The following is a 26,096-nucleotide window of genomic DNA, read 5'->3' as shown; positions in this document are numbered from 1 at the left end:
ATGGGGAAGGAGAAAGAAATAAAAAGGTGGAGAGCAAAGAGGCACTTGGGTAATATAACTCTAAAGCATGGTTTGGAAAATGGCGACTCCTTGTCAGTCAGCTTTCCCGGGGTGTCCATTTGACTCATTTCCTGCAGCCTGGGACACCAGCTAAGAACGTGTGGCTGCACTCCCCCTCTTCCCTCCCTGTCCTGGGCACAAGAGACATTTTCCGCCCTGAGAAAAAGCTCCAGGTATCTCACCGGTCATAGTCCATGACGGCTATGGACAAGTGGATTTGGTCAATGTTCTCGGGAGGGACGTCAAAGACTATGGCTTCGTTGTAAACGGGATTCAGAGTGTTCCTCTTGGTGGATGTTTTCCTCTTCTTCAGTCGTCTGCCATCACACATCAGTGACACTTTCACGTAGGGATCTGTACAACCATGAGAAGCGGGGGTACTGAGAGGATAAATGTGGATGTAGGGGGCAGTTCCATCACTGTGGAGTTCCACGGACTACGGGATGCAGAACTCCCTTACCTGCCTGTGGGCTGGAGTTTGAGGATTTTAATTAATAAGATGCCTGGGCAGTGACTACAGTTAGGATAATTAAGACATTCATTCAAGAAAAAGCACAGGACACTGTCTCCTCAAAGTGTGTGGAATTTAAAAATAGTGTGAAAATATCTGTTACCAAATTAGAAAATGTTCCAGCTAGAATTCCAGACTTGCCTGGCTGCAATGGGGAGAGATGCAAAGGTATTTCCAAGGCAGGAAAAACGGGCTGAAGGCCCCGACTCTGAACCACCCCAGACAGTCTCTTCCTAAACATCAGGTCTTTAGGAAAGGGACAGATAGAATGCCTAGATGACAGGGACAGCTTTGGGGAGTACAGGGGCTTCAAGCCCCAGAGCTGCCTGAAGTCGGGTTGCAAAGGGGGAAGCAGTTCAGCACAGCAGGGAAAGGACAAAGCTTGCTTATGGCATGACCTTGGCATAGGGTGACAGGTGACAAGGTTGGTCTCTGCTTCAGGTGGGACTTCTCTGGTTCTATCTCACTATCCTTCTGCTCCATGGGGACTTCTCTTTCTCTCCTTGCCTGCACAACCACATGTTTCCCTGACTCCCCATACACTGTCCAGGAGGCACTGAAAGGCCAGAAGGGGCCACATCTTTCTTTCTCTTGGAAAAATACTGGAGGCCAGTAAGTAAGCAGAATATACTGCATCTGATGTCCATTGATTTCTGTGATCAACAGCCAGTGGACTGGGTGTTCTATGACCACATTTTGGGAGCCCCTGAAGAAGTTGCTTGGGAATGTGTATAGTAGGACCTGCATATCAGGGCTTTCTTGTTATGGTTTAGAATATGGTTAGAATACCAAACTGCATAGTTCATTGACAGGCCTTGTAGCAGGATATATGATTGTTTTCAATCTTCCATAGGCCTGAGATGGTGATTACTTGTATCTGAAGAAAGACCCAATTAGATAAGCTGTGTCAGCATGTGTAAACTGTAGGTCCAGTTCACAACTATGGTGAAGAAGACATACAAGAGAATTATGACTATTCCCATTCGGTAGCATTTCATATGTGCCAGGTACTGTTTTATGACATTATATGCACTAACTTATTTAATCTTATGATAACCCAATGAGCCAGATACTATTATTACCCTCATTTTACAGATGGGGAATCTGAAGCTCAGACAGGTTAAGTGACTTGCCCAAAGTCATACAGCCATGAGGTCTAGGAGAGGAATTAAACCTAGGTAGTTTGGTTTTATGCACCTTATTACTCTATTAGAGACTTCATAAATACTACATTAGAACCATGGGAGGAAGTCTGAATTTGAGAATGTCCCACCTGATGCTCCTGTTATGTCCATTGCCTTTAAATTCCTCGCTTTTATAATGGTGATGGTCAGCCTGCCAGCAGTTGGAAGGTAGCAGAGGGAAAACATCAGCTCTCCAAGATCCACATTGTCCTGTTGAGAAAGCACAAGCGGACTCATTGGAAACTGTCCTCAGCCTGGCACGCACAAGGACCAGCTGCAGGACAGCATTGGAAGGGACACCACTGGTCCTCGGCTCATCTTGTGAATCCCTGCTATGTCTTGCTTCACGTCGACCACAAGGAGGAGAACAAATGCCTGGACTTTGGGAGCCCCAGACCCTAAGGAAGTATAGCCTGTCCTCAGATGGCAAAGCTGTGGAGGCCGTCCAGGGCCTCTACCACCCTCTATCTAGCCACTTGCGGCCCTGCACAGCCCCCAGGAATGAAGCCCCCAGAGCCTTGGCTATTTCCCATGTGGTTCCATTCATATTCCCACCACAATGCCCCAGGGCCCCCCCCAGGACAAAGCTACCCAAAGAGGTGCTCCTTAGGACTGCAAAGCCCCACCAGCGGCGCAGACGTGCTCCGCACACAGCCCCACGCAGCCTCCTGCAGCCTCTCAACAGACCCCCACACAGCCTCTCCCTGTTTCGTATAGCCCTTCCCCCATAGTCTTCCCCACAGGCCCCACATGAGGGCAAAGTCCTCCAAATAGCCACCATCTGTATGCCTCCTTCTCTTACAGCCCTACACACTCCCCTACCCAGTCCCCTCAGGATTGCTGTCATACTTTCACACACTCCTGCAAATACCCCCATCCCAAAACACACACAAGTGCATGCACATGCACACATACACACTCAGCCAACAACCCTCCACCCAGCAGAGCACTGCACACAACCTGGTCAAGCACTATGTATGTAGACCAACACACGGCTCCACTGGATCCTGAAACACCTTGCCCCTACTATGTGGCTCTAGACAAGGACCCTGCAGAAGGCTGTGAGTGCCACCCCGTGACCCCATGCATGCCCTCCACAGCCCTGGACACACCCAGATACTCGCCTGGCCCTGCCCAGCCTCAGACAGAGCCCTCTGTAGTCTCTACACAGGGAGAAATGGGTGTGACCCCCTACTGCTGGTCTTGGGGGTTCCCACTTAGCTGTAGCTCTTGCCTTCTCTTACTGTGTCCCTAAGGAGCCCGTTTCCCTTTGCTGGGGAAGACATCTCCTCAGGCAGTGTGCAGCCATTCAAATAGGTCAGATGACATGGTTGTGTTTCTCCTTTATAGCCCAAGGAGTTACCATAAAGGGGGAAAAAAAGCCAGTTCATTTACTTTCCATTTCTTTGATACCTAAGGTTATCGAGCTGGGTGTCTATGTCTAATTAATACGGTTTCATACTGACAATGCTCTGGGGAGTCCGGGTTTTGCCCTCAACATCCACAGACTCCCCTCCCTTCCTCGAGTCTCCAAAGATGCTTCTATTTTTAGAAGCAAAGATTCAGTTCTGGAAGGTCACCTCGCCCAACCTCTCTGCCTTGACCGCTTCTGCAGGAGGATGAGGCGAAGGGAATCTGTTTGGTCGCTAAGGCAGATGGATTGCTCTGCATCTCTGCGCATCACTTGCATCGTGTAAATAAATGACCTCACTCTGCAAGCCGGGCTCTCCTGGTTCCTGGAACCTGGATCTCAAGACACCCATGTGGCTGGGCCTTTCCCTCTCAGATAGAGTGAGGGGGAGAAACAAGAATTCTACAGGAGTGTGGGGTGGTGGCACACCGGGCAGGTGCTGAACAGTTTCATGCTGCTGGTTCCCTGTTGCAGGACGGGCGTCTGCTTTCCCTGAAGAGGGAGGATCTGATCCAGCTTCCTGCTGGTGGCAGAGGAGAAACAGAAACAACAGCTGTCCCCACAAATTATCTTTTTCCTTCCACACTCCTTGCCCTATTCCTTTGCCCTTTGGCTTCTGTCTGCCTTAAGCAGAAAGGCCCAAACACCTGTTCCTCCCTCAGGAGGTTATTCACTGCACCTAGCTCACCACCCCCTCCTCTCGTCCTGCTCAGAAAATCTCAGTTTGACAAAGCAAAACAGGAGTAACCAGAATCATGCCGATGAAGCTTCATCTCACCCATTTTCTCAGCATACAGTTCTGGAAGGTCCATGCTCACCCAAGCTCTGTCAGGCTCAAGATGTGATGGGGCCTGCACTCCAAGCCCTGCCCTTAAGCCCAATGAACATAACTGAATGTGACGACTCAGGTTACTTTTGTGCTAAGTACATTTTCTTCCCAACATAAACCCCATTCACAAATCACTCACATTATGGCTCTTTGCTCATAAGTTTAAGGAAAAAGAAATCAAGCTTTGGACTTGGTGATACAGTATTCAAAAGGTCAACTAAAGTCCACATGTGTACTTAAAAAAAAAAGCCAGAAAATTAAAAACATAGTTATCAAAGAGAAAATGTTTGATTAGACTTTCAAGTGTTTAGAAATAAAACAGTTAACATTTTCTAAATCATGAAAGTAAAAATTATGATAAAATTAATATATAGATATTTTTAGTGAAAGAACAAAATATCCCTTTTTCTTCTGTATCTATGTCACTCCTTTCCCCAGAATGACACTGAATAATCTTTGTAGTTTTCGTTTCATTCATCCATCAATCCATCCACTTACTCGCTTATTCTTTTAACATCGGCTGTGATGGTGGTGGTTGGGCATTGTTCTTTACCAGGCGCTGGAGCTGTTTTTGCAGTGGGAACAACAGACAGGGTCCCTTAAGTGCAGATGGGCTTGCAGGGATATGGAACAGGGGTCGATGGTACATAATGTTAATTCTGCTTTTCCCCTATCAGCTGGTGCTGATTTGGGGTCAAGAAACTGTAGATCCCTATGTTTGCAAACATCCCTTTAAACCAATGGTTCTCAACAGTAGTAATGTTCCCCTGGGGGACATTTGGCCTTATCTGGAGAAATTTTTTATTGTCATAACTGGGGAGGCAGTTACTGACATCTAGTGAGTAGAGTCCAGGGATGCTGGTAAACATCCTACAATGCACAGGGCAGCCCCTTTTACTGCAAAGAATTATCAAGTTCAAAATGTCAATAGTTTCAAGGTTGAGAAACTGCCTTACACAGAAGTGCTTATATTGTTTGTAAAAATTTTTCCAGAGTGCTGATGAAAGTCAAATATAAAAGGGTGGTGGAATATTTGGCTTCTTTTTCAGCTTGACAAGAATACAGAGTGTCACTGGTGGCTGTGTGCCCTGGGGGATACAAGGGGAAGGAAAATGTCATATAAAGAAATGCTTCACTTGCTCCTGCTTTGTGTGGCCACGTTCAGTACTGTTAGCAAAATATACTGGGAATTTATAGCAAGTGCGTGAGAATTCTCTACCTGCCAATCTGTAATGTGATATGTTTGCCTGTAGCGGTCTATGATAGCTCTAAGTTTTGTCTAATTAGTGCACTTTGCATTCTTCTTCTTAGGTTCTTTTGGTGAGCTCCTTCCCAATTCTGTGAAGATCTAGAAGGGCTGCTGCAGGAATTCAGGTTTAACCAAATATTTATGGCCCTGTCGATATCTGTTTAGGGATAATCATGGAACCCAGGCAAGGCCACTTCAAATCTTCTCTGGGATTGAAAAATTGATATTGAAATGGAGCAATTATCATTTTATTGGGATTATTTGTTGGGAAGATATGAAACTAGAATTGTTGTAAGGTTCTTATACTATATGTAGCACACATGGTATAATATTACTTTAAGTTAGGCTGTGTATATTAAAGATGAACACTATGGGGATGTCTGGGTGGTCAGTCAGTTGAGCATCCGACTCTTGATTTTGGCTCAGGTCATGATCTCATGGTTCATGGGTTCAGACCCTACATGGGACTCTACGCTGACAGCTCTGTCTCCTTCTTTCTTAAACATTTAAAGATGAACACTATAAACCCATAAGAAATGACTATTAAAAGGATTTATAGCTAATATGCCAAAAAAGGAGAAAAAATAGATGCTTTAAAAGTATTAAATTAATCCAAAAGGAGACAGAAAAAAAGGGAAAGAGAATACTATGAGAAGAGACAAATCTTACAGAAATAGAAAATGAATAACAAGATGGTAAATTTAATCCTATTATTTCCATAATTACATTAAATGTAAGTGATCTAGGCATCCAAATAAAAAGCAAAGATTGAGACAATAAAATGGCAAGACTCAGTTTTACGGTGTCTACAAAAAAATGTACTTTAAATATAAAATATAAGTAAATTAAAAGTAAAAGAGTAAGAAAAGATATGCCATACTAACACTAATAAAAAATCTGGAGGACTATATTAATATCAGACAAGATATATGTCAGAGCAATGAATATTACCAGGACAAAGAGTGATATGATAAAGAGGTCAATTCATCAAAAGCACATAACAATTCTAAATATGTATGCACCAGATAACACACTCTCAAACACATGAAGCAAAAGCTGATAGAATTGCAAGGACAGACAAGTTAGAGTCAGAGGTTTGAATACTTGAACAACAACACTAACAACTGACTTGGTGTAACCAGTGGCATTACAATAACACTCTATCAACCAGCAGTAGAATACATATCTTTTCAAGTACACCCATAAAACTAAACAAGCGAGACTATATTCTGTTCTAGGCCATAAAATGAGTCTTAATTAAATTTGAGAAGATTCAAAGTACATTTTCTGGCTGCAATGGAAATGAATTAGAAATCAACAGCAAAAAGATATCTGGAAAATCTCCAAATATTTTAGAACTAAATATCACACTTATAAATAATCCATGGATCAAATAAGAAATCAAAAGAGGAATGAGAAAGTATTCTGAACTTAACTGAAATAAAATCATGACACATTAAAATGTGTGAAACGCAGCTAAAGCAGCATGTAGGGGGAAATTTATAGCACCAAAATGCCTATATTATGCAAGAAGGAAAGTCTCAAAACAATGACCTCAGTTTCCACTCTAAGAAATCAGAAGAAAATAAATAAATGAAGATTAAAAAGAATAAATAAAAACAAAGTAAGCAGAAGAAAGGAAATAATAAAGATTAGGTAAAATAATGTAAAGATGTATATTTCAAATAGAGTAAATAACTAATAGGTATAGTAAACCAAGACTAACCATATATGCTGTATACAGGAAACCCATTTAAAATATCATGACAAAGATAGGTTTTGAAAGATTTTTCAAAATTAGGCAATGTAAACACTAATCAAAAGAAAATTTTAGTGACTATATTAATATCAAAGAAGATTTCAAACCAAGGAATAGTTCCAGGGAGGAAGGATCAGATCATCAAGGGGACATAATCTTAAATGTGTATGTATCTACCAACAAAAATTCAAAATTATTGAACAAATCTGAGAGAATTAAGAGGGGAACTAGGCAAGCCCACAAGCAGAGTTAGAGACTTCAACACTGCCCTATCAGTCATTGATTGAACAGGCAAATAGAAAAGAAGTAAGGATATAAAAGACGTGAGCAATAATATCAACAAACTTGACCTAATTGGCATTTACTTTACCCATTGATACTCCATCTAACAACAACAAAATATTCTTTTTAAGTATACACAAAACATCCACCAAGATAAATTATGCTCTGGGCAATAAAAAATTTTTTTCATTAAATTCAAGAAGATTGAAATCATACCAAATATGTTCCAAATAAGAATAAAATTAAACTAGAATTCAATCAATAATATCTGGAAAATCCCCCAATATTTGGGAATTAAACAATATTTTTCTGAATAACCCACAAGTCAAATAAAACCCCCCCACAAGGTGTATTAAACATTAATTTGACCTGAATGAAAATGAAAATACAACATATCAAAATGTGCAGGACCCAGACAAAGCAGTACTTATAGGGAAATGTACAGCATTAAATGTTTATATTCAAACAGAGGTATAATTTCAAAACACTGATCTGAGTTTCAACCGAGGAACACACACACACACAAAAGAGAAAATAAAACACAACACAGATAAAAGGAAGAAAATAACATAAGCATAGAAAACAATGAAATATAAAAAATGGAAACACTTAGAGAAAGTCAATGAAAGCAATATCCTAGCAAGACTGACCAGCAACAAAAATTAGAAAATATTAATTATCAATATAAAAATGGAAATGGATATATCAATACAGATACTATAGACATTAAAATAATAAGAAATGTTATGATCATTTTTATCCCAATAGATTTGATAACTTAGAGAAAATGAACAACTTGCTTGAAAGACAAAAAAAACCCACCATACCAAAGAAAAAAATAGATAACCTGAATTGTTTTATATCGCTAAATAAATTGAAGTCCCAATTAAAAACCTTCTCACAAAGTAAAGTCAAACCCATTTAAGAAAAAAATAATACCAATTCTATATAAGCTTTTCCAGAAAAGAGAAGAACATTTCCCTGCTCATTTTATGAGGGCAGCAATATCTTGATACTAAAACTAGACACAATATTATAAGAAAACTACAGACTATTGTCCTCATGGACACAGACACAATTATCTTTAATAACATTTTAGCAAATTAAACCCAGCAATCTATTAAATAGGAGATATATCCTGGACGAGTAGGATTTATCCTGGGAATGCAAGCCTGGCTTAACATTTGAAAATATTAATCAAAGTAAATCAACATATCAACATACTAAAAAGGAAAAACCATATCAACAGACACAAAACAATCATTTGAAAAAAGTCAATACCATTCAGGATAGATGCTCTCAGAAAACTGGAATAGAAGTGGACTTCCTTCTATTAAGAAAGACACCTGTAGGGGTGCCTGGGTTGCTCAGTCGTTTGGGTGTCTGGCTCTTGATTTTGGCTTGGGTCATGATCTCATGGCTCCAGTTTGTGGGCTCTGCGCTCACAGTGTGGGATCTGCTTGGGATTCTGTCTCTCTCCCTCTCTCTCTTCCTGCCCTGCTTATCTTCTCTATCTCTCTCAAAATAAATAAATAAACTTAAAAAAAAAGGAAAGATAACTTATAAAAAAACTATAGTTAATGCTAAACTTGATGACAGACTATAAATTTTCTCTCCTAAGGTTAGGAAACAAGGCTAGGACATCTGCTCTCACTACTTCTGTTTCACATTGTACTAGAGGGTCCGGCCAGTGAAAGAAAACAGAAATAAAAGATACACACCTTAAAAAAGAAGAAGTAAAACTGTTTTATTTGCCGGTGCAATGATTACTTATGGAGAAAATCCTTAGGAATCTATAAAAAACTACTAAAACAAGTTTAGCAAGGCCAACAAGGCTAATATGAAAGCAAAATTATTTCTATATACTAGAAATGAAACAAGAATTTAAATTTAAAAATACACTTACATTTATACTCACAGATAAATTTAGCAAATCATGTGCAAGACCTGTATACTGAAAACTACAAAACAATGGTGAGAAAAATTAGAGAAGACATAAATAGATATTTCACATTCATACATCAAGAGACTTATTAACATGGTTAAGATATTGATTCTTCCATAATCTATAAGTTCAGTGTAATTCCAATCAAAAGTTCAACATACCTTTTGTAGATATTGCCAAACTGATTCTAAAATTTATATGCAAATATAAAGAATCTAGAATAATCAAAATCATTTTGGAAAAAAGAAACAAAATGGAAGTACTTAACACTACCTATGAGGTGTAGAATAAAACCACAGTAATCAGTAATCGAGGTGTTCACAAAAGGACAGACATACTGATGAACGGAACAGGATGAAGAGGCCAGAATTAGACCCTCATTTACATGGTCAAATCACTTTCTAGAAAGGGAGCACATAATTTAATGAAGAAAAGATACTCTTTTTTTTTTTTTCAATGTTTATTTATTTTTGGGACAGAGAGAGACAGAGCATGAACGGGGGAGGGGCAGAGAGAGAGGGAGACACAGAATCGGAAACAGGCTCCAGGCTCCGAGCCATCAGCCCAGAGCCTGACGCGGGGCTCGAACTCACGGACGGCGAGATCATGACCTGGCTGAAGTCGGATGCTTAACCGACTGCGCCACCCAGGCGCCCCGAAAAGATACTCTTTTAAACAAACAGTACTGGAATAGTTGGATATCTATTTGAAACAACAACAACAACAACAACAACAAAAGAACCATGACCTTTCCTTCACATGATAGGAAAGGATTTCATGCAAATGGATCATGTAAGTACTGAAACTATGGAAGTGCTAAAAGAAAGCATAGGAGAAAATGTTTGTGACTTTGGGTTAGATAAATATCCCTTAGATGGACACAAAAAGCACAATACATAATAAAAGAAACTCATACCGTTTGCTTCATTAATGTTAAAAACTTTTGCTCTTCAAACACATTCTTAGGAAAGACAAAGGTTAAGCCACAGGCTGAAGGATTGTATTTGTATAATATACAGCCCATAAAGGAATTACATCCAGAATATATAAAGAATTCCTACAACTTAGAGAAATAACCTAACAAAAACAGCGGCAAAAGATCTGAACAGGCACTTCCTCAAAAGAACGTTAAACCATAGCAAGATACCACTACACAACCACAAGAATAAGCTAAAATGAATGACTGACAATATGACTTATTGCCCATGATGGAGAGTAATTGCCTCTCAAGCTCTGCTGGAAATGCAAAATGTTAAAACCATTTGGGAAAAACAGTTTGGCAGTCTCTCTTAGGTTACACATACACATGCCAAATGACCCAGAAATCTCACATTTAGTTATTTCCCTAAGTGAAATAAAATCACACCTCCATCCAAAGACTTCTATGCAACTGTTGTGAGCCCAAACTGAAAAGAAACCCAAATGTAGCATCAAATGGTGAATGGACAAACAAAATGAGGTATATCCATACAATGGAATGCCAGTAGGCAACCAAATGGAAAAAAACTACTAATAAAAGAAACAACACGAATACATCACAAAAGCATTAAGCTGAGTGAAAGGATTTCCAACAAAAGACAACATGTATGATTCCCTTTATGTGAAACTCTGGGAAAAGCAAAATTACAGTGACACAAAGTGATCAGTGGAAACTAGGGACTGGTGGTGGGAGGAGGGAACTGATCATAGAGGAGCACCGGGAAATCTTTGGGGATGAGAGAAATATTCCATGTCACGATTATGGTGGCAGTTACATAGCTGTATAATTGTGACAAAACTTGTACACTTAAAATTGGTTAGTTTTATGGTATATAAATTAATAATGGGCATTAACAATTCTGAAAAGACACATTTTGTAGAGGACTATACTTTTGTCTTCCAATTTTATGGCCTTGAGTTCAGAGGATATGCCTTAATGATTTCAACCATTTAAAATATTATGTTATTCTGTCCTATCCTGTCTCATTCAGTTGTGCTCATATGTGCTTAATGTGTATTCTCTATCTGCAGGGGCCAAATTCCCATGTGTCTATTAAATCAAGCTTGTTGACTTTGTATCCAAATCTTCTTCCTTCCAGAATTTAATTAAAAATGCTTTGTCTTTTAAAATACATTTAAAAAATAAATAAACATTAAAAAGTGTTTTTTATTTTTTATTTATTTTTATTTTTTGCTATTCCATTATGTTTCACAGCCAAATTAACAAACATTTAAGATATAGCTAAAATATTCCCATTTTTTTGCTCACTGCAGTTTCTTAAAACCCACATCCCCCCTTTATAGAAACATTTTTCATTTTACTTGAGTATGTCCTTGAGAACTTTTTTTCTTTTTTTTTTTTTCCAGTGAGGGATCACAGGTAGTAAAAATAATTTTTATTGTGGTCTAATTCTTAAAAGAAAGTTGGCTGGGCATAGAATTTAGGTTAAAATTATTTTATCTTAGAATCATTTTACATTGTCACAATGTCTCCGAGCACTTCATGTTCTAGCTGGGATGAACATTTGATGCCATTCTTTTGTAGATTTTTTTTCCCCTCTCAAGGAGATTTTAAGATGGTCTCTTTGTACTTTTATTTTGTACTTACACCTTCTGAAATTTTCCCAAAAGGTATTTAGATATCTTGTCTTCCCTGATCTTGCTTGGTCCTCAATGATCCATATTAATTAGAATTCTTTCTTTTCTTTTAATGTCTTCCGCCCCTCCCCACTCCCTCTCCCCCCACCCCGCCCCAGGATCAGTTGATCTGTTCATTTTGGACCATGATAGTGGTTTTCCTCATGTTCTAGGACATCCCTAATTGTCTATATTTATAATTAAAGGGTCAAAGGAAAGTCTTCTGTTGCTTATGGCCTCTGTAATTCCTTTACTATCATTTTATGAGGGGCCTCAGGAGGCAGTGCAGGCAATCTCATGTTTTTTATCTGATGTATTTAACTAGGAGTTCTGATGAATTATTCTTTAACACTACCTGTAGGATATTAACATCACCAAAATTACTGAACTTTGGCATTACAGAAGGTTACATAAGTTAGGCAAAGGGAATCATTATCAACAGACTTATGATACTCCAGTTTCCTCAATATTTTTGAGTATCATTGTATTGGAGGTCCCCAAGACCACCTTGAAGTTTGATGATTCACTAGAAGGACTCTTAGGACCCAGAAAGGCTGTTATTCTCATAGTTAATGGTTTATTACAGCATAAGGACTCAAGATTAAAATCAACAAAGGAAAAAGATACAGGGTAGAGTCCGGGAGAAACCAGGCATAAGCTTCCAGTTATCCTCCTCCAATGGAGTCACACCGACAGCACTTAACTCTCCCAGTCATGATGGGTGACAACACATATCAAGTATTGCCAAATGGGAAACTTAACTAAACCTTGATGCCCAAGGTTCCTTTCCTTTAAACACTTCTGTTTTTTTTTTTTAAGTTTATTTATTTTTGAGAGAGAGAGAGAGAGAGAGAGAGAGAGATAGAGAGCATGTGGAAGAGGGGTAGAGAGAGGAAGACAGAGAATCCCATGCAGGCTCCACACTGTCAATGCAGAGCCCGACATGGGGCTCTAACCCATGAACTGCAAGATTGTGATCTGAGCCGAAATCAAGAGTTGGATGCTTAACTGACTGGGCCACCCAGGCACCCCAATGTCCAAGGTTCTTATTGTGGGTGGCAAAGAGTTCCCAAATGACTGACCTTAACAAGTCAGTCCTCATTTCCATCATCAGAGGTCAAACAGCATGGCTCAGGGCCCTAGGCGAACAAACACAGCTGTTTACCATTATTGCATTGTTAACATAAAATATCTAATGTGGTCCAAGTTCTGTTATATAATGAACTCTTATCAGGCAGGATATTCTAAGGGCTTAGAGGTTATCTCTCAAGAACCAGTCAAGGACCAGTCCTTTCTTTAAAATGTGTAGAGTTTGAGGGGCGCCTGGGCGGCTCAGTCAGTTGAGTGTCCAACTTCGGCTTAGGTAATGATCTCATGGTTCATGGGTTCGAGCCCCGCCTCGAGCTCTGTACTGACAGCTCAGAGGCTGAGCTTGCTTCAGATTCTGTGTCTCCCCCTCTCTATGCCCCCAAGTAATAAAAAGAACTAGGAGCATCTTTTGTTCTATTGAAGCAACTCTGTGTGGGCTCTTGGATGGGGGCTGGTCACCAGAAAGACCAAGCCAGAATAAGAAGCTTCGACTTTTCAGGGGCGCCTGAGTGGCTCAGTTGGTTAAGTGTCCGACTTCGGCTCAGGTCATGATCTCATGATTTGTGAATTCAAGTCCCGAGTCAGGCTCTGCTGTCAACACAGGGCCCATTTCAGATCTTCTGTCTCCCTCTCTCTGCCCCTCCACTGCTCATTCTCTGTCTCCACAATAAATAGATACACTAAAAAAAAAAAAAAAAAAAAAAAAAAAAAAAAAAAAAAAAAAGAAGCTTGGAATTTTCAGCCAGAGGAGAGTGGGAGGAAAGGGGTTAATAACTGATCATGCCTACATAAGGAAGCCTCCATAAAATAGGACCCAATAGACCTGGGTTCAGAGACCCCCCCAAGTTGGTGAACCTATCTATATACTGGAAGAGTGACATACCTGCCCTCTGTATCTCTTCATCTGGCTGTTCATCTGTATCCTTTATCACATTGTTTAATAAACTGTTATGTTTCCCTGAGTGGTATAAACTGTTCCAGAAAATAATCAAATCCAACAGAGAAGAGGTCATGGGAATCCCTGATTGTAGCCAAGTTGCACAGAAGTTGTGGGTAACACAGGGACCTACTTTTTATCATTGGCATCCAAAGTGGCAGTCAGTCTCATAAGCCTGATCCCTTAACCTGTGGGATCTGACATTATCTCCAGATAGATAGTATCAGAACTGAGCTAAATTTTAGGATACCCAGTTTGTGTTGCAGAATTGCTTGGTGTAGGAAAACCCCACATGTTTTGTGCAGAAATGTTATAAGTGTGGTAAGTGGTATCAGAGTAAAGGAGAAACACACAGGAAGAGAATGGTAGCTTTTTTCTACATAAATGCTTAAAAATCAGATTAGGGAAAAATTTTTTAGCTTTAAATGTATAATATGGAACAAAGTAAGGCTGATTATCAGTGATCAAAGCATCTACCTGAAGAACCTGGAAAAAGAGCAACAAATTAAACACAAACTAGAAGGAAGGAAATAATAATATTAGAGCAAAATTAATGAATTGGACAACAAATATATTTAGAGAGAGTGAACAAAGCCAAACAAAGTTGAAGTTAGCTCCCCCCCCCAAGTTTATTTATTTTGAGAGAGAGAGAGAGAGAGAGAGAGAGAGAGAGAGGGAGGGAGAGGGAGGGGCAGAGAGAAAGGGACAATCCCAAGCAGGCTCTACACTCACACCATAAACATAATTATGGACAATTATGTCCATAACAGAACAAAGTGGGAACAAATCATATAATTATCTAAATGAATATAGACAGATATGATAAAATCAAGCATCTACTTATGATAAAAGGTTTTATCAAACCATATATAAAAGAGAAATTTGCTGATCTAATGTAGGGCATCTAAAAACAAGGCTATAGCAATGGTATACTTAATGGTGAAATACAGAAAGCTTCCCAATTAAATTAGGAATAAGACACAGACTACTTCTATTTTACATTGTACTTGAGGTCCTAGTGAAATAAGGCATGAAAAAGAAATAAAAGGTATAAAGTTTTGATGTGAAGAATTAATTGTCATTATTGCCAGATAATATGATGTGTAAAACTATCCCAAAAACCTTACAGAAAAACCATTAGAATAAATAAGCATCTTCATCTATGACTGATGGATTAATGGCCATCAGTGTCAGTAAACAAAAATAAATTTTATTTTTATACCAAAAAAAAACAAGTTAAAAAGTAGAAAAAAACCTTATTTAAAATAGTTTTCAAAAAACCCATCAGCGTCCTGCGGATCACTTAGATTCCACCCACACCTGCCTAAATAACCCAGAAAACCGCCAGAAGACGAGCAGAACGGAGTCTCCAGAGCCAAGCCAGATGAGAGGCCCACGGAAGAGGGTAGGAAGGGCGGCGAGGTGGTGCGCGCTACACGGACTGGCGGGAGGGAGCCAAGGTGGAGGGGTGGCCCGCTGGCCAAGCAGAGCCCCCGAGTCTGGCTCGCAAAAGCGTAGGGGCAGGATGGAGTGTGTTCCGACAGCAAGCGGGACTCAACATCTGGAAGGTTATAAGTTAACAGCTCTGCTCGGAGAGCGGGAGGGCTGGAGGACAGCGGGAGGGAGAGTTGTTGAGCCCGGGAGGACAGAGCACAGCATGGCAGGGAACAAAGGCACTAGCCAGTGCCATCTCCCTCGCCCATCCCCCAGCCAAAATCCCAAAGGGAACCAGTTCCTCTCAGGGAACTTGCTTGCACCTCACAAACACCCCACGCTGTGCTTCTGCAGATCCATCCCTCCGGTGGCAGGTCTGAAGCCCTCCTGCTGCGGCAGGGCCCCTCCCAAAGCGGATCTCTGAAGAAGCGAGCTGAGCCTGCCCCTCCCGCCCCTGTGCACCTTGCCGGTCCACCCCAGCTAATACGCCAGATCCCCAGCACCACAAGCCTGGCAATGTGCAAGTAGCCAGGGCGGGCCACGCCACCCCACAATGACCCCTGCCCCTAGGAGAAGGGAAGAGAAGGTACACACCAGTCTGACTGTGGCCCCAGCGGTGGGCTGGGGGCAGACATCAGGACTGACTGCGGCCCCACCCACCAATGCAAGTTATTCAAGACAGCACAGGGGAAGTGCCCTGCAGGTCCGCACCACTCCAGGGACTATCCAAAATGACAAAACGGAAGAATTCCCCTCAAAAAAACCTCCAGGAAATAACGAACTGATCCAAAACAATTTAAACAATATAACAGAAAGTGGATTTAGGATAATAGTCATAAAATTAATCGCTGGGCTTGAAAACAGTATAAAGGACAGCAGAGAATATCTTGCTACAGAGATCAAGGGACTAAGGAACAGCCAGGAGGAGCTAAAAATGCTATTAATGAGCTGCAAAATAAAATGGAGACGACCACAGCTTGGATTGCAGAGGCTGAGGAGAGAATAGGTGAACTAGAAGATAAAATTATGGAAAAGAGGAAGCTGAGAAAAAGAGAGATAAAAAAATCCAGGAGTATGAGGGGAAAATTAGAGAACTAAGTGATGCACTAAAGAGAAATAATCTATGCGTAATTGGTATTCCAGAGGAGGAAGAGAGAGGGAAAGGTGCTGAAGGTGTACTTGAAGAAATCATAGCTGAGAACTTCCCAGATCTGGGGAAGGAAAAAAGCATTGAAATCCAAGAGGCACAGAGAACTCCATTCAGACATAACTTGAATCGATTTTCTGCATGACATATCATAGTGAAACTGGCAAAATACAAGGATAAAGAGAAAATCCTGAAAGCAGCTAGGGATAAACATGCTCTAACATATAAAGGGAGACTGATAAGACTAGTGACAGATCTTTCTACTGAAACTTGGCAGGCCAGAAAGGAATGGCAGGAGATCTTCAATGTGATGAACAGAAAAAATATGCAGCTGAGAATCCTCTATCCAGCAAGTCTGTCATTTAGAATAGAAGGAGAGATAAAGGTCTTCCCAAACAAACAAAAACTGAAGGAATTCGTCACCACTAAACCAGCCCTACAAGAGATCCTAAGGGGGATCCTGTGAGACAAAGTACCAGAGACATCGCTACAAGCATGAAACCTACGGACATCACAGTGACTCTAAACCCATATCTTTCTATAATAACACTGAATGTAAATGGACTAAATGCGCTAACCAAAAGACATAGGGTATCAGAATGGATAAAAAAAACAAGACCCATCTATTTGCTGTCTACAAGAGACTCATTTTAGACCTGAGGACACTTTCAGATTGAAAGTGAAGGGATGGAGAACTATTTATCATGCTACTGGAAGTCAAAACAGAGCTGGAGTAGCCATACTTATAACAGACAAACTAGACTTTAAATTAAAGGCTGTAACAAGAGTGAAGAAGGGCATTATATAATAATTACAGGGTCTATCCATCAAGAAGAACTAACAATTATAAATGTCTATGCACTGAATACAGAAGCCCCCAAATATATAAAACAATTACTCACAAACATAAGCAATCTTATTGACAAGAATGTGGTAACTGCAGGGGACTTTAATACCCCACTTACAACAATGGATAGATCATCTAGACACATGGTCCATAAAGAAACAAGGGCCCTGAATGATACATTGGATCAGATGGACTTGACAGACATATTTAGAACTCTGCATCCCAAAGCAACAGAATATACTTTCTTCTCGAGTGCACATGGAACATTCTCCAAGATAGATCACATACTGGGTCACAAAACAGACCTTCATAAGTATACAAGAATTGAAATCATACCATGCATACTTTCAGACCACAATGCTATGAAGCTTGAAATCAACCACAGGAACAAGTCTGGAAAACCTCCAAAAGCATGGAGGTTAAAGAACACCCTACTAAAGAATGAATGGGTCAACCAGGCAATTAGAGAAGAAATTTAAAAATATATGGAAACAAAATAAAATGAAAATACAGCAATCCAAATGCTTTGGGATGCAGCGAAGGCAGTCCTGAGAGGAAAATACATTGTAATCCAGACCTATCTCAAGAAACAAGAAAAATCCCAAATACAAAATCTCACAGCACCCCTAAAGGAAATAGAAGCGGAGCAGCAAAGACACCCCAAACCCAGCAGAAGAAGAGAAATAATAAAGATCAGAGCAGAAATAAACAGTATAGAATCTAAAAAACTGTAGAGCAGATCAATGAAACCAAGAGTTGGTTTTTTGAAAAAATAAACAAAATTGATAAACCTCTAGCCAGGCTTCTCAAAAAGAAAAGGGAGATGACCCAAATCGATAAAATCATGAGTGAAAATGGAATTATTACAACCAATCCCTCAGAGATACAAGCAATTATCAGGAAATACTATGAAAAATTGTATGCCAACAAACTGGACAACCTGGAAGAAATGGACAAATTCCTAAACACCCACAAACTTCCAAAACTCAAACTGGAGGAAATAGAAAGCTTGAACAGACCCATAACGAGCAAATATTGAATCAGTTATCAAAAATCTCCCAACAAATAAGAGTCCAGGACCAGAGGGCTTCCCTGGGGAATTCTACCAGACATTTAAAGCAGGGATAATATCTATCCTTCTCAAGCTATTCCAAAAAATAGAAAGGGAAGGAAAACTTCCAGACTCATTCTATGAAGCCAGTATTACTTTGATTCCTAAACCAGACAGAGACCCAATAAAAAAAAGAGAACTACAGGCCAATATCCCTGATGAATATGGATGCAAAAATTCTCAATAAGATACTAGCAGATCGAATTCAACAGCTTATAAAAAGAATTATTCACCATGATCAAGTGGGATTCATTCATGGAATGCAGGGCTGGTTCGAAAATCAATCAACGTGATACATCACACTAATAAAAGAAAAGATAAGAACCATATGATCCTGACAATTGATACAGAAAAAGCATTTGACAAAATTCAGCATCCTTTCTTAATAAAAACCCTCGAGAAAGTCGGGATAGAAGGAACATACTTAAACATCATAAAAGCCACTTATGAAAAGCCCACAGCTAATATCATCCTCAATGCGGAAAAACCGAGAGCTTTCCCCCTGAGATCAGGAACATGACAGGGATGTCCACTCTCACCGCTATTGTTTAACATACTGTTGGAAGTACCAGCATCAGCAATCAGACAATAAAAGGAAATCAAAGGCATCAATATTGGCAAAGATGAAGTCAAGCTTTCACTTTTTGCAGATGACATGATATTATACATGGAAAATCCGATAGACTCCACCAAAAGTCTGCTAGAACTGATACATGAATTCAGCAAAGTTGCAGGATACAAAATCAATGTACAGAAATCAGTTGCATTCTTATACACTAATAATGAAGCAACAGAAAGACAAATAAAGAAACTGATCCCATTCACAATTGCACCAAGAAGCATAAAATTCCTAGGAATAAATCTAACCAAAGATGTACAAGATCTGTATGCTGAAAACTATAGAAAGCTTATGAAGGAAATTGAAGAATATATAAAGAAATGGAAAAACATTCCGTGCTCATGGGTTGGAAGAATACATATTGTTAAAATGTCAATACTACCCAAAGCTATCCACACATTCAATGCAATCCCAATCAAAATTGCACCAGCATTCTTCTCGAAACTAGAACAAGCAATCCTAAAATTCATATGGAACCACAAAAGGCCCCGAATTGCCAAAGGAATTTTGAAGAAGAAGACCAAAGCAGGAGGCATCACAATCCCAGACTTTAGCCTCTACTATAAAGCTGTCATCATCAAGACAGCATGGTATTGGCACAAAAACAGACACATAGACCAATGGAATAGAATAGAAACCCCAGAACTAGACCCACAAAAGTATGGCCAACTAATCTTTGACAAAGCAGGAAAGAATATCCAATGGAAAAAAGACAGTCTCTTTAACAAATGGTGCTGGGAAGACTTGACAGCAACATGCAGAAGAATGAAACTAGACCACTTTCTTACACCATTCACAAAAATAAACTCAAAATGGATAAAGGACCTGAATGTGAGACAGGAAACCATCAAAACCCTAGAGGAGAAAGCAGGAAAAGACCTCTCTGACCTCAGCCGCAGCAATTTCTTACTTGACACATCCCCAAAGGCAAGGGAATTAAAAGCAAAAATAAACTATTGGGACCTCATGAAGATAAAAAGCTTCTGCACAGCAAAGGAAACAATCAACAAAACTAAAAGGCAACCAACGAAATGGGAAAAGATATTTGCAAATGACATATTGGACAAAGGGCTAGTATCCAAAATCTATAGAGAGCTCACCAAACTCCACACCCAAAGAACAAATAACCCAGTGAAGAAATGGGCAGAAAACATGAATAGACACTTCTCTAAAGAAGACATCCAGATGGCCATCAGGCACATGCAAAGATGATCAACGTCGCTCCTCATCAGGGAAATACAAATCAAAACCACACTCAGATATCACCTGACGCCAGTCGAAGTGGCCAAAATGAACAAATAGGAGACTATAGATGTTGGCGAGGATGTGGAGAAACAGGAACCCTCTTGCACTGTTGGTGGGAATGCAAACTGGTGCAGCCACTCTGGAAAACAGTGTGGAGGTTCCTCAGAAAATTAAAAATAGACCTACCCTATGACCCAGCAATAGCACTGCTAGGAATTTACCCAAGGAATACAGGAGTACTGATGCATAGGGGCACTTGTACTCCAATGTTTATAGCAGCACTCTCAACAATAGCCAAATTATGGAAAAAAACCTAAATGTCCATCAACTGATGAATGGATAAAGAAATTGTGGTTTATATACACAGTAGAGTACTACATGGCAATGAGAAAGAATGAAATATGGCCCTTTGTAGCAACGTGGATGGAACTGGAGAGTGTGATGCTAAGTGAAATAAGCCATACAGAGAAAGACAGATACCATATGTGTTCACTCTTATGTGGATCCTGAGAAACTTAACAGGAACCCACGGGGGAGGGGAAGGAAAAAAAAGAGGTTAGAGTGGGAGAGAGCCAAAGCATAAGAGACTGTTAAAAACTGAGAACAAACTGAGGGTTGATGGGGGGTGGGAGGGAGGGGAGGGTAAGTAATGGGTATTGAAGACAGCATCTTTTGGGATGAGCACTGGGTGTTGTATGGAAACTAATTTGACAATAAATTTCATACATTAAAAAAACAAAACAAAAAAACAAAAAACCCATCAATACCTTGTAATATATCAAAAAATGTCCAAGATTTTTTTACAGAAAAAAGATAAAGCATTATTGAGTAAAGGAACTGTCTAAATAAATGAAGAGAGGTACCATGTTCATAGATTGGAAGACTCAATATTACAAAGATATTCTCCAAAATGATCTACATAGTAAATTTAATTCCAATCAGATTACAACTTGATGAAGTAATTCTAAATTTTATTTGAACGTGCAAAGTGCAAAGAACAGTCAAGATTCTTTTGATGAAGAACAAATTGGGAGACTTTAGTGGATAGGAAAACTAGTCAGAATTCTACTAGACTAGTATCCAGAACAGACTGGACTAGTGTAGCATTTGTGCAAGGTAAACAAATGAATGGAGTTGTACAGAGAGCTCAGAAACTAACTTGTGTATATGGCCATTTGTTTTATTGTAGTGGTTGCCTTCATTTGCCTCTGCACATTACTCCCTGCTCTATTCCCTAAAAGACTGTCCTCTACAGAAAGAAGTAAAACCTGTTGTATTTATTAAGAGACTTAAATGTCTGACAGATTTTGGGATGAATTAGTGAAAGGCACATGGGCATACACACCCTCATACAGCAAATAAAATCCATATAATTCATTTGTTTATTCTTCACTCAATAAGCATTTGCAGAACACAGTTATTTGCCAGGTACTTTTCTGGGTGCTGGGAATCCATCAGTGAACCAAACAGACAAAAATCATTTGCCTTCATGAGGCTTTTATTTCTTGTGAACCTAGGCAATGAGCAAAATAAATTGCACACACACGCACACACACACACACACACGTTCGTACATACACATAACACACACATATGGTGACATGTAGAGAATTAAAGAGTAAAGAAGGGGGTTAAGTAATATTGAGGGGTTAAATAAAATATTAAACAGAAAGGCTTCAAACCGGAATGCCTTTTGAGTAAAGACCTGGGGAAATGAGGTGATAAAGGCAGCAATGTAGTTAACTGGGGAAGATTGAACACAGACCAAGGAGCAAGTGCTTGAGGTAGGAGTGTATCTGCTGTTCCTGAGAAAAGAAAAAGAGGGAAAAAGAGAGTAAAAAAGACAAGATCAGAGAGACTGTGCAGGACTAGATCATGCGGGTTATCAAAAGGATTTTGGCTTATCCTCTGAGTGGGAATGGAAGCCATTAAAAGGATTAAAGCAGAAAAGTAGCACAATGTGACTTTATTTTAACAGGATCAGCCAGGCTGCTGCATTGAGAATAGTCTGAGGGGACAAGGGCAGAAGCAGGGCCATCAGTCAGGAGATTACTGCAATGAACCTAGTGAGAGTTAATGTGGCTTGGTCCAGAGAAAGCAGTGGAGGTGGTGAGAAGTTATCCGATTTTGAAGATAAAACAACAGGATTTTCTAGCAGATTAAATGATAGAGAGGAATCAAAGTTGATTCCAGTATTTTTGGCTTGAGTTAATGGAAAGGTGGGATTTCTATTAACCTTCATATCTACATGTAGGAGAAGGCAATGGGCTATGGGACAGATCAAGAACTCAGTTTTTTGTACATTACATGTGAGATCCAAATGGGGATGTCTCATAGCCAATTAGGTATGAGTATGGAAATCAAGGGAAAGAGCCAGGCTAGAGATACAAATGACCAATTCCTGGGGTGGGGGCGGGGGGGGGGGGGAAGAGAATGTAATCACAGCATACCACATAGTTCAGCTGTAAACCAAGTTTACATAATAATGACACAGACATGAACAATTACCTCCACAAATTTAAGATAGAGCTAATGTTAGAAGATGGGGAAGAGTCTGTGGCTGTAGTGAACTTAGGAGCTATGTCCTCATCTTCTGCAATAAAATTCAATAAAGCTAAAACTAAAAATAAAATAAAGCATTTAAAAATATATGGAGGTATATTTTAAAAGAAACAGTTAAAGTAGCTGAAAGTATTTGCTTCTGCAGAGTGGGAATTGGGATAAGAGGTATAAACATAAAAATGATGATGTAATTGGTATTTAAAGGCCCTGAGGTCACAGTACAGCTGATGGGAGCTGAGTTCAAGTCTCAGCACCTCACTTACTATTATGCAACCTTAACTAAACTACTTAATCTCTCAGTGTCTCAGTTCTCTATTCTCAGTCTCCTCAAGTGGAGACTGAGACTACTGAAATTAGTGTCTAAAACACAGGGTTGTTAAAAAGATTAAATGAGAAAACATTTGTGTGTGGTCAGTACTGAATATGGGGCAACTGTTACCACCTCTGCATTGATTACATGTTTCTCACTCTCACTGGTCAGTGTATTCTTCAGGGGAAGTCCCCTCACCCACCTGTCCCAGTGGCTGATTTTAGGAGTAGCTTGGTCAGTGTTCCCTGAATTAATGAACTGATGCACAAATGAAGAGGAGTGCAAGGGTCCTGGGACAGTTGCTACAGCCTCAGTAGCCTAGCCTCCTAGGACCTTTGGATCAAATTTCCAGTGAGGCACCACACTATGGGACATGCGATTGCTACAACCCCTTATATTCTCCAGCACTACTGACTCCCTGAGAAATCCTATTACAGAGTCTTTTTCTCTTTTTTTTAAAATGTTTATTTATTTATTTTGAGAGAGCAAGTGTGCACACACATGTGAGTGCATGAGGAGGACGGGCAGAGAGAGAGGGAAACAGAGAATCCCAAGCAGGCTCTGTGCTGTCAACACAGAGTCCGACAAAGGGGCTTGATCTCATGAACGGTGAGATCATGACCTGAGCCAAAATCAAGAGTGGGATGTTTAACCAACCGAGCCACCTAGGTACTTCCAGAGTCTGTTTCAAAAACAACCCCCCCCCCCCCCCCCCCCCCCCCCCCCCCGCCGTGAGATACAGCAGCAAGAAATCGTTATTTAGCAAGTGGAGAGGAAATCCTAGTTGCAATATTTTTCTCACGTGTCATTAATCCACAAGTGTAATAAATACATTGATGGCCCAAACCTGCCTCACCTGTAACAGGGAAGCTGTTAATGATTTGATCATCCTGTTTTCTCAGAAACTCCAACTGTATTCCTGATACTTGCCACAGACATGACAAAATTGGCAAAAACACCCTTTTCCAGTGACAGATCCTACCAATAATTAGCGATGCACTGTTAAAGTAACTGTTGATTGCACTTTATTTATAGATATTAACATGATTAATTGCACTGGCAGTGTGCCTGGAGGATGACACTTTCTGAGTGGTACTGGGGCACAAGTGAACCCAGCAGCCCTCCCAGGGTGCTGGAAGGGATTGTGGTCAGCCCACTCCTTTTCCTTTTCTGACTCACTCCCTCAGATGACTCCGGGTCACATTCCATAGGACTGAGCCGACATTAGACAGCATTTACTTGGACTAGTGATATGCTTGCACGTGTGTAAAGCACTTCATGGTTGACTAAAACATTCAGTATCCCAATCTTATCTGATCTTATCCAGCTCCCTGGTTTACAGTGCTGACTCCAACATTTATGTCTCCATCCCAGGCTCTTCCCTGTATTATGGGACTCATCCAGATGCTTTCTTTAGAGGTCAGTTGTCTAATAGGCATCCCCACCTTGACAGTTCACAAACAGGGCTGACTTCCCTCCCCAGCCTTCCCACCCAAGTCGTCTTCAGCTCAGTTTGGTAAAAACATCCTCCAGAAGCTGAAGCTCACAATCTGGTAGTCAGCGTATCTAAATTCCTCCTCTTCTCTCACCCTCCCACATCTGCAAGTCATGTTATCTCTCCCTCCCAGAATATCTAGAGTCTGTCCAATTTTCTCCTTCTCTGTACATGTCCCTTTTCCAGAATATTGTCACCTCTCTCATGTGAACTACTGAAGAACAGTGAGGGCACAAGGAGAGGCGAGTCCATGAGGCTCTGTCCCCAGAGCACATGTTTCTGCATGGCTCACAGATGCCCTGCTGCTTGCTTACATATCCTCATGTCCCCATTGCAACAAGACTCTGAGTCTGGGACTCCCAGTGTGGTCTGGTGCACTGGTGAGTACTCGGACAGAGCTTCAGGAAAGGACTGGCCCCACGAGGGGAGAGGACACTGCAGTTCCCCACCTCCCCCCATGATTGGCATTGGTGCTTTCCCTCAAAGGCTTCTAGAGTATGACCTAGTGGCTGGGGAGCTCCCATCATGCCTCCACCACACAGGAAGAGGCTGTACCCTACTGATGCAATGGCAGATAGGATCGATAATAACACACAAGGGAAAACTTAACGATGAGAACAATGATAATAGCTCACTCTCAGCAACCTCTCTTCCTTCCTGTAAAAAAGAGGTAGATTTGGCTTGTCTCGAGTGACACGATGGCTGAGATTTGAGTCTTTCATATTTCAAAACACTACCTACACAGCCAGGAAGATGTGGTGATGTGGCAGACACTCTCTTCTGTGAAATACTTACTAGGTGCTCAGCTTTTCTCAGCACTAGAGGATGAACGAAAAGCTTGGTGACTGGTCTGTGCTCTGTAGGAACTGCCCGCCTAGGATGAGAGGCAGAGTGTCACCATGGGCAGAGGCTGGGATCTCACTGGCAGAGAGGGAAACCATAGCCCAGAAGAGAGTTGAGCCCTTTTCTGGGAAAAGTAAACTTGGTGTTTATCTCAGGCATGTTATTGGGGTTGATTATTTTAAAAGTATGGTTTTGGAGGCCCTAAAATTTCAATGAGTCTTCATGGGTACATTAAACATGGGGGGTAGTAGATTAACATCACTTCCTTCTTTGATTTGGGCTACTTGACCCCTATTATCAGGGCCCCTTTGTAGGCACAGTAAATGTGGACCTGAACACAGCATCTGGTGAGGTCTGTCCTGATCCCCTGGTATATGATCTGCATAACTTTAGGCTAGATGATAGTAAAACAAGGTGAATTCACTTGTAGTTGGACAATCAACCATAACAAAGGGTGCTGCTTAATGATTCAACACTGGGGTATTATCCAGTTCTATTATTGTGTCAATAATTTAGAAGAAGACCTAGAATTTGGGTGTGACATGATTGGCATAATAAGTACACTGGAGCCCAGAATCAAGATTCCTAAAAATCCTGATAGGTGAGACAGA

General features: G+C 40.4%; 1 protein-coding gene across 2 annotated transcripts in view; it reads right to left on the bottom strand.

Annotated features, from left to right (window-relative positions):
- Positions 1-26,096, bottom strand: part of SYT9 (synaptotagmin 9) — a 199,503-nt gene that overhangs the window by 53,114 nt on the left and 120,293 nt on the right. For both annotated transcript variants that reach the window (XM_043580543.1, XM_043580542.1), the window contains exons 4-5: positions 1,845-1,965; positions 243-414 (exon numbers count right to left, since the gene is read on the bottom strand). In XM_043580543.1, coding sequence (XP_043436478.1) covers positions 243-414; positions 1,845-1,965 — 293 coding nt within the window. The remainder of the gene's footprint in view (positions 1-242; positions 415-1,844; positions 1,966-26,096) is intronic.

The sequence above is a fragment of the Prionailurus bengalensis genome, chromosome D1 (genome assembly GCF_016509475.1).
Source record: "Prionailurus bengalensis isolate Pbe53 chromosome D1, Fcat_Pben_1.1_paternal_pri, whole genome shotgun sequence".
NCBI lineage: Eukaryota > Metazoa > Chordata > Mammalia > Carnivora > Felidae > Prionailurus > Prionailurus bengalensis.
This window is presented reverse-complemented; position numbering and strand designations above follow the sequence as displayed.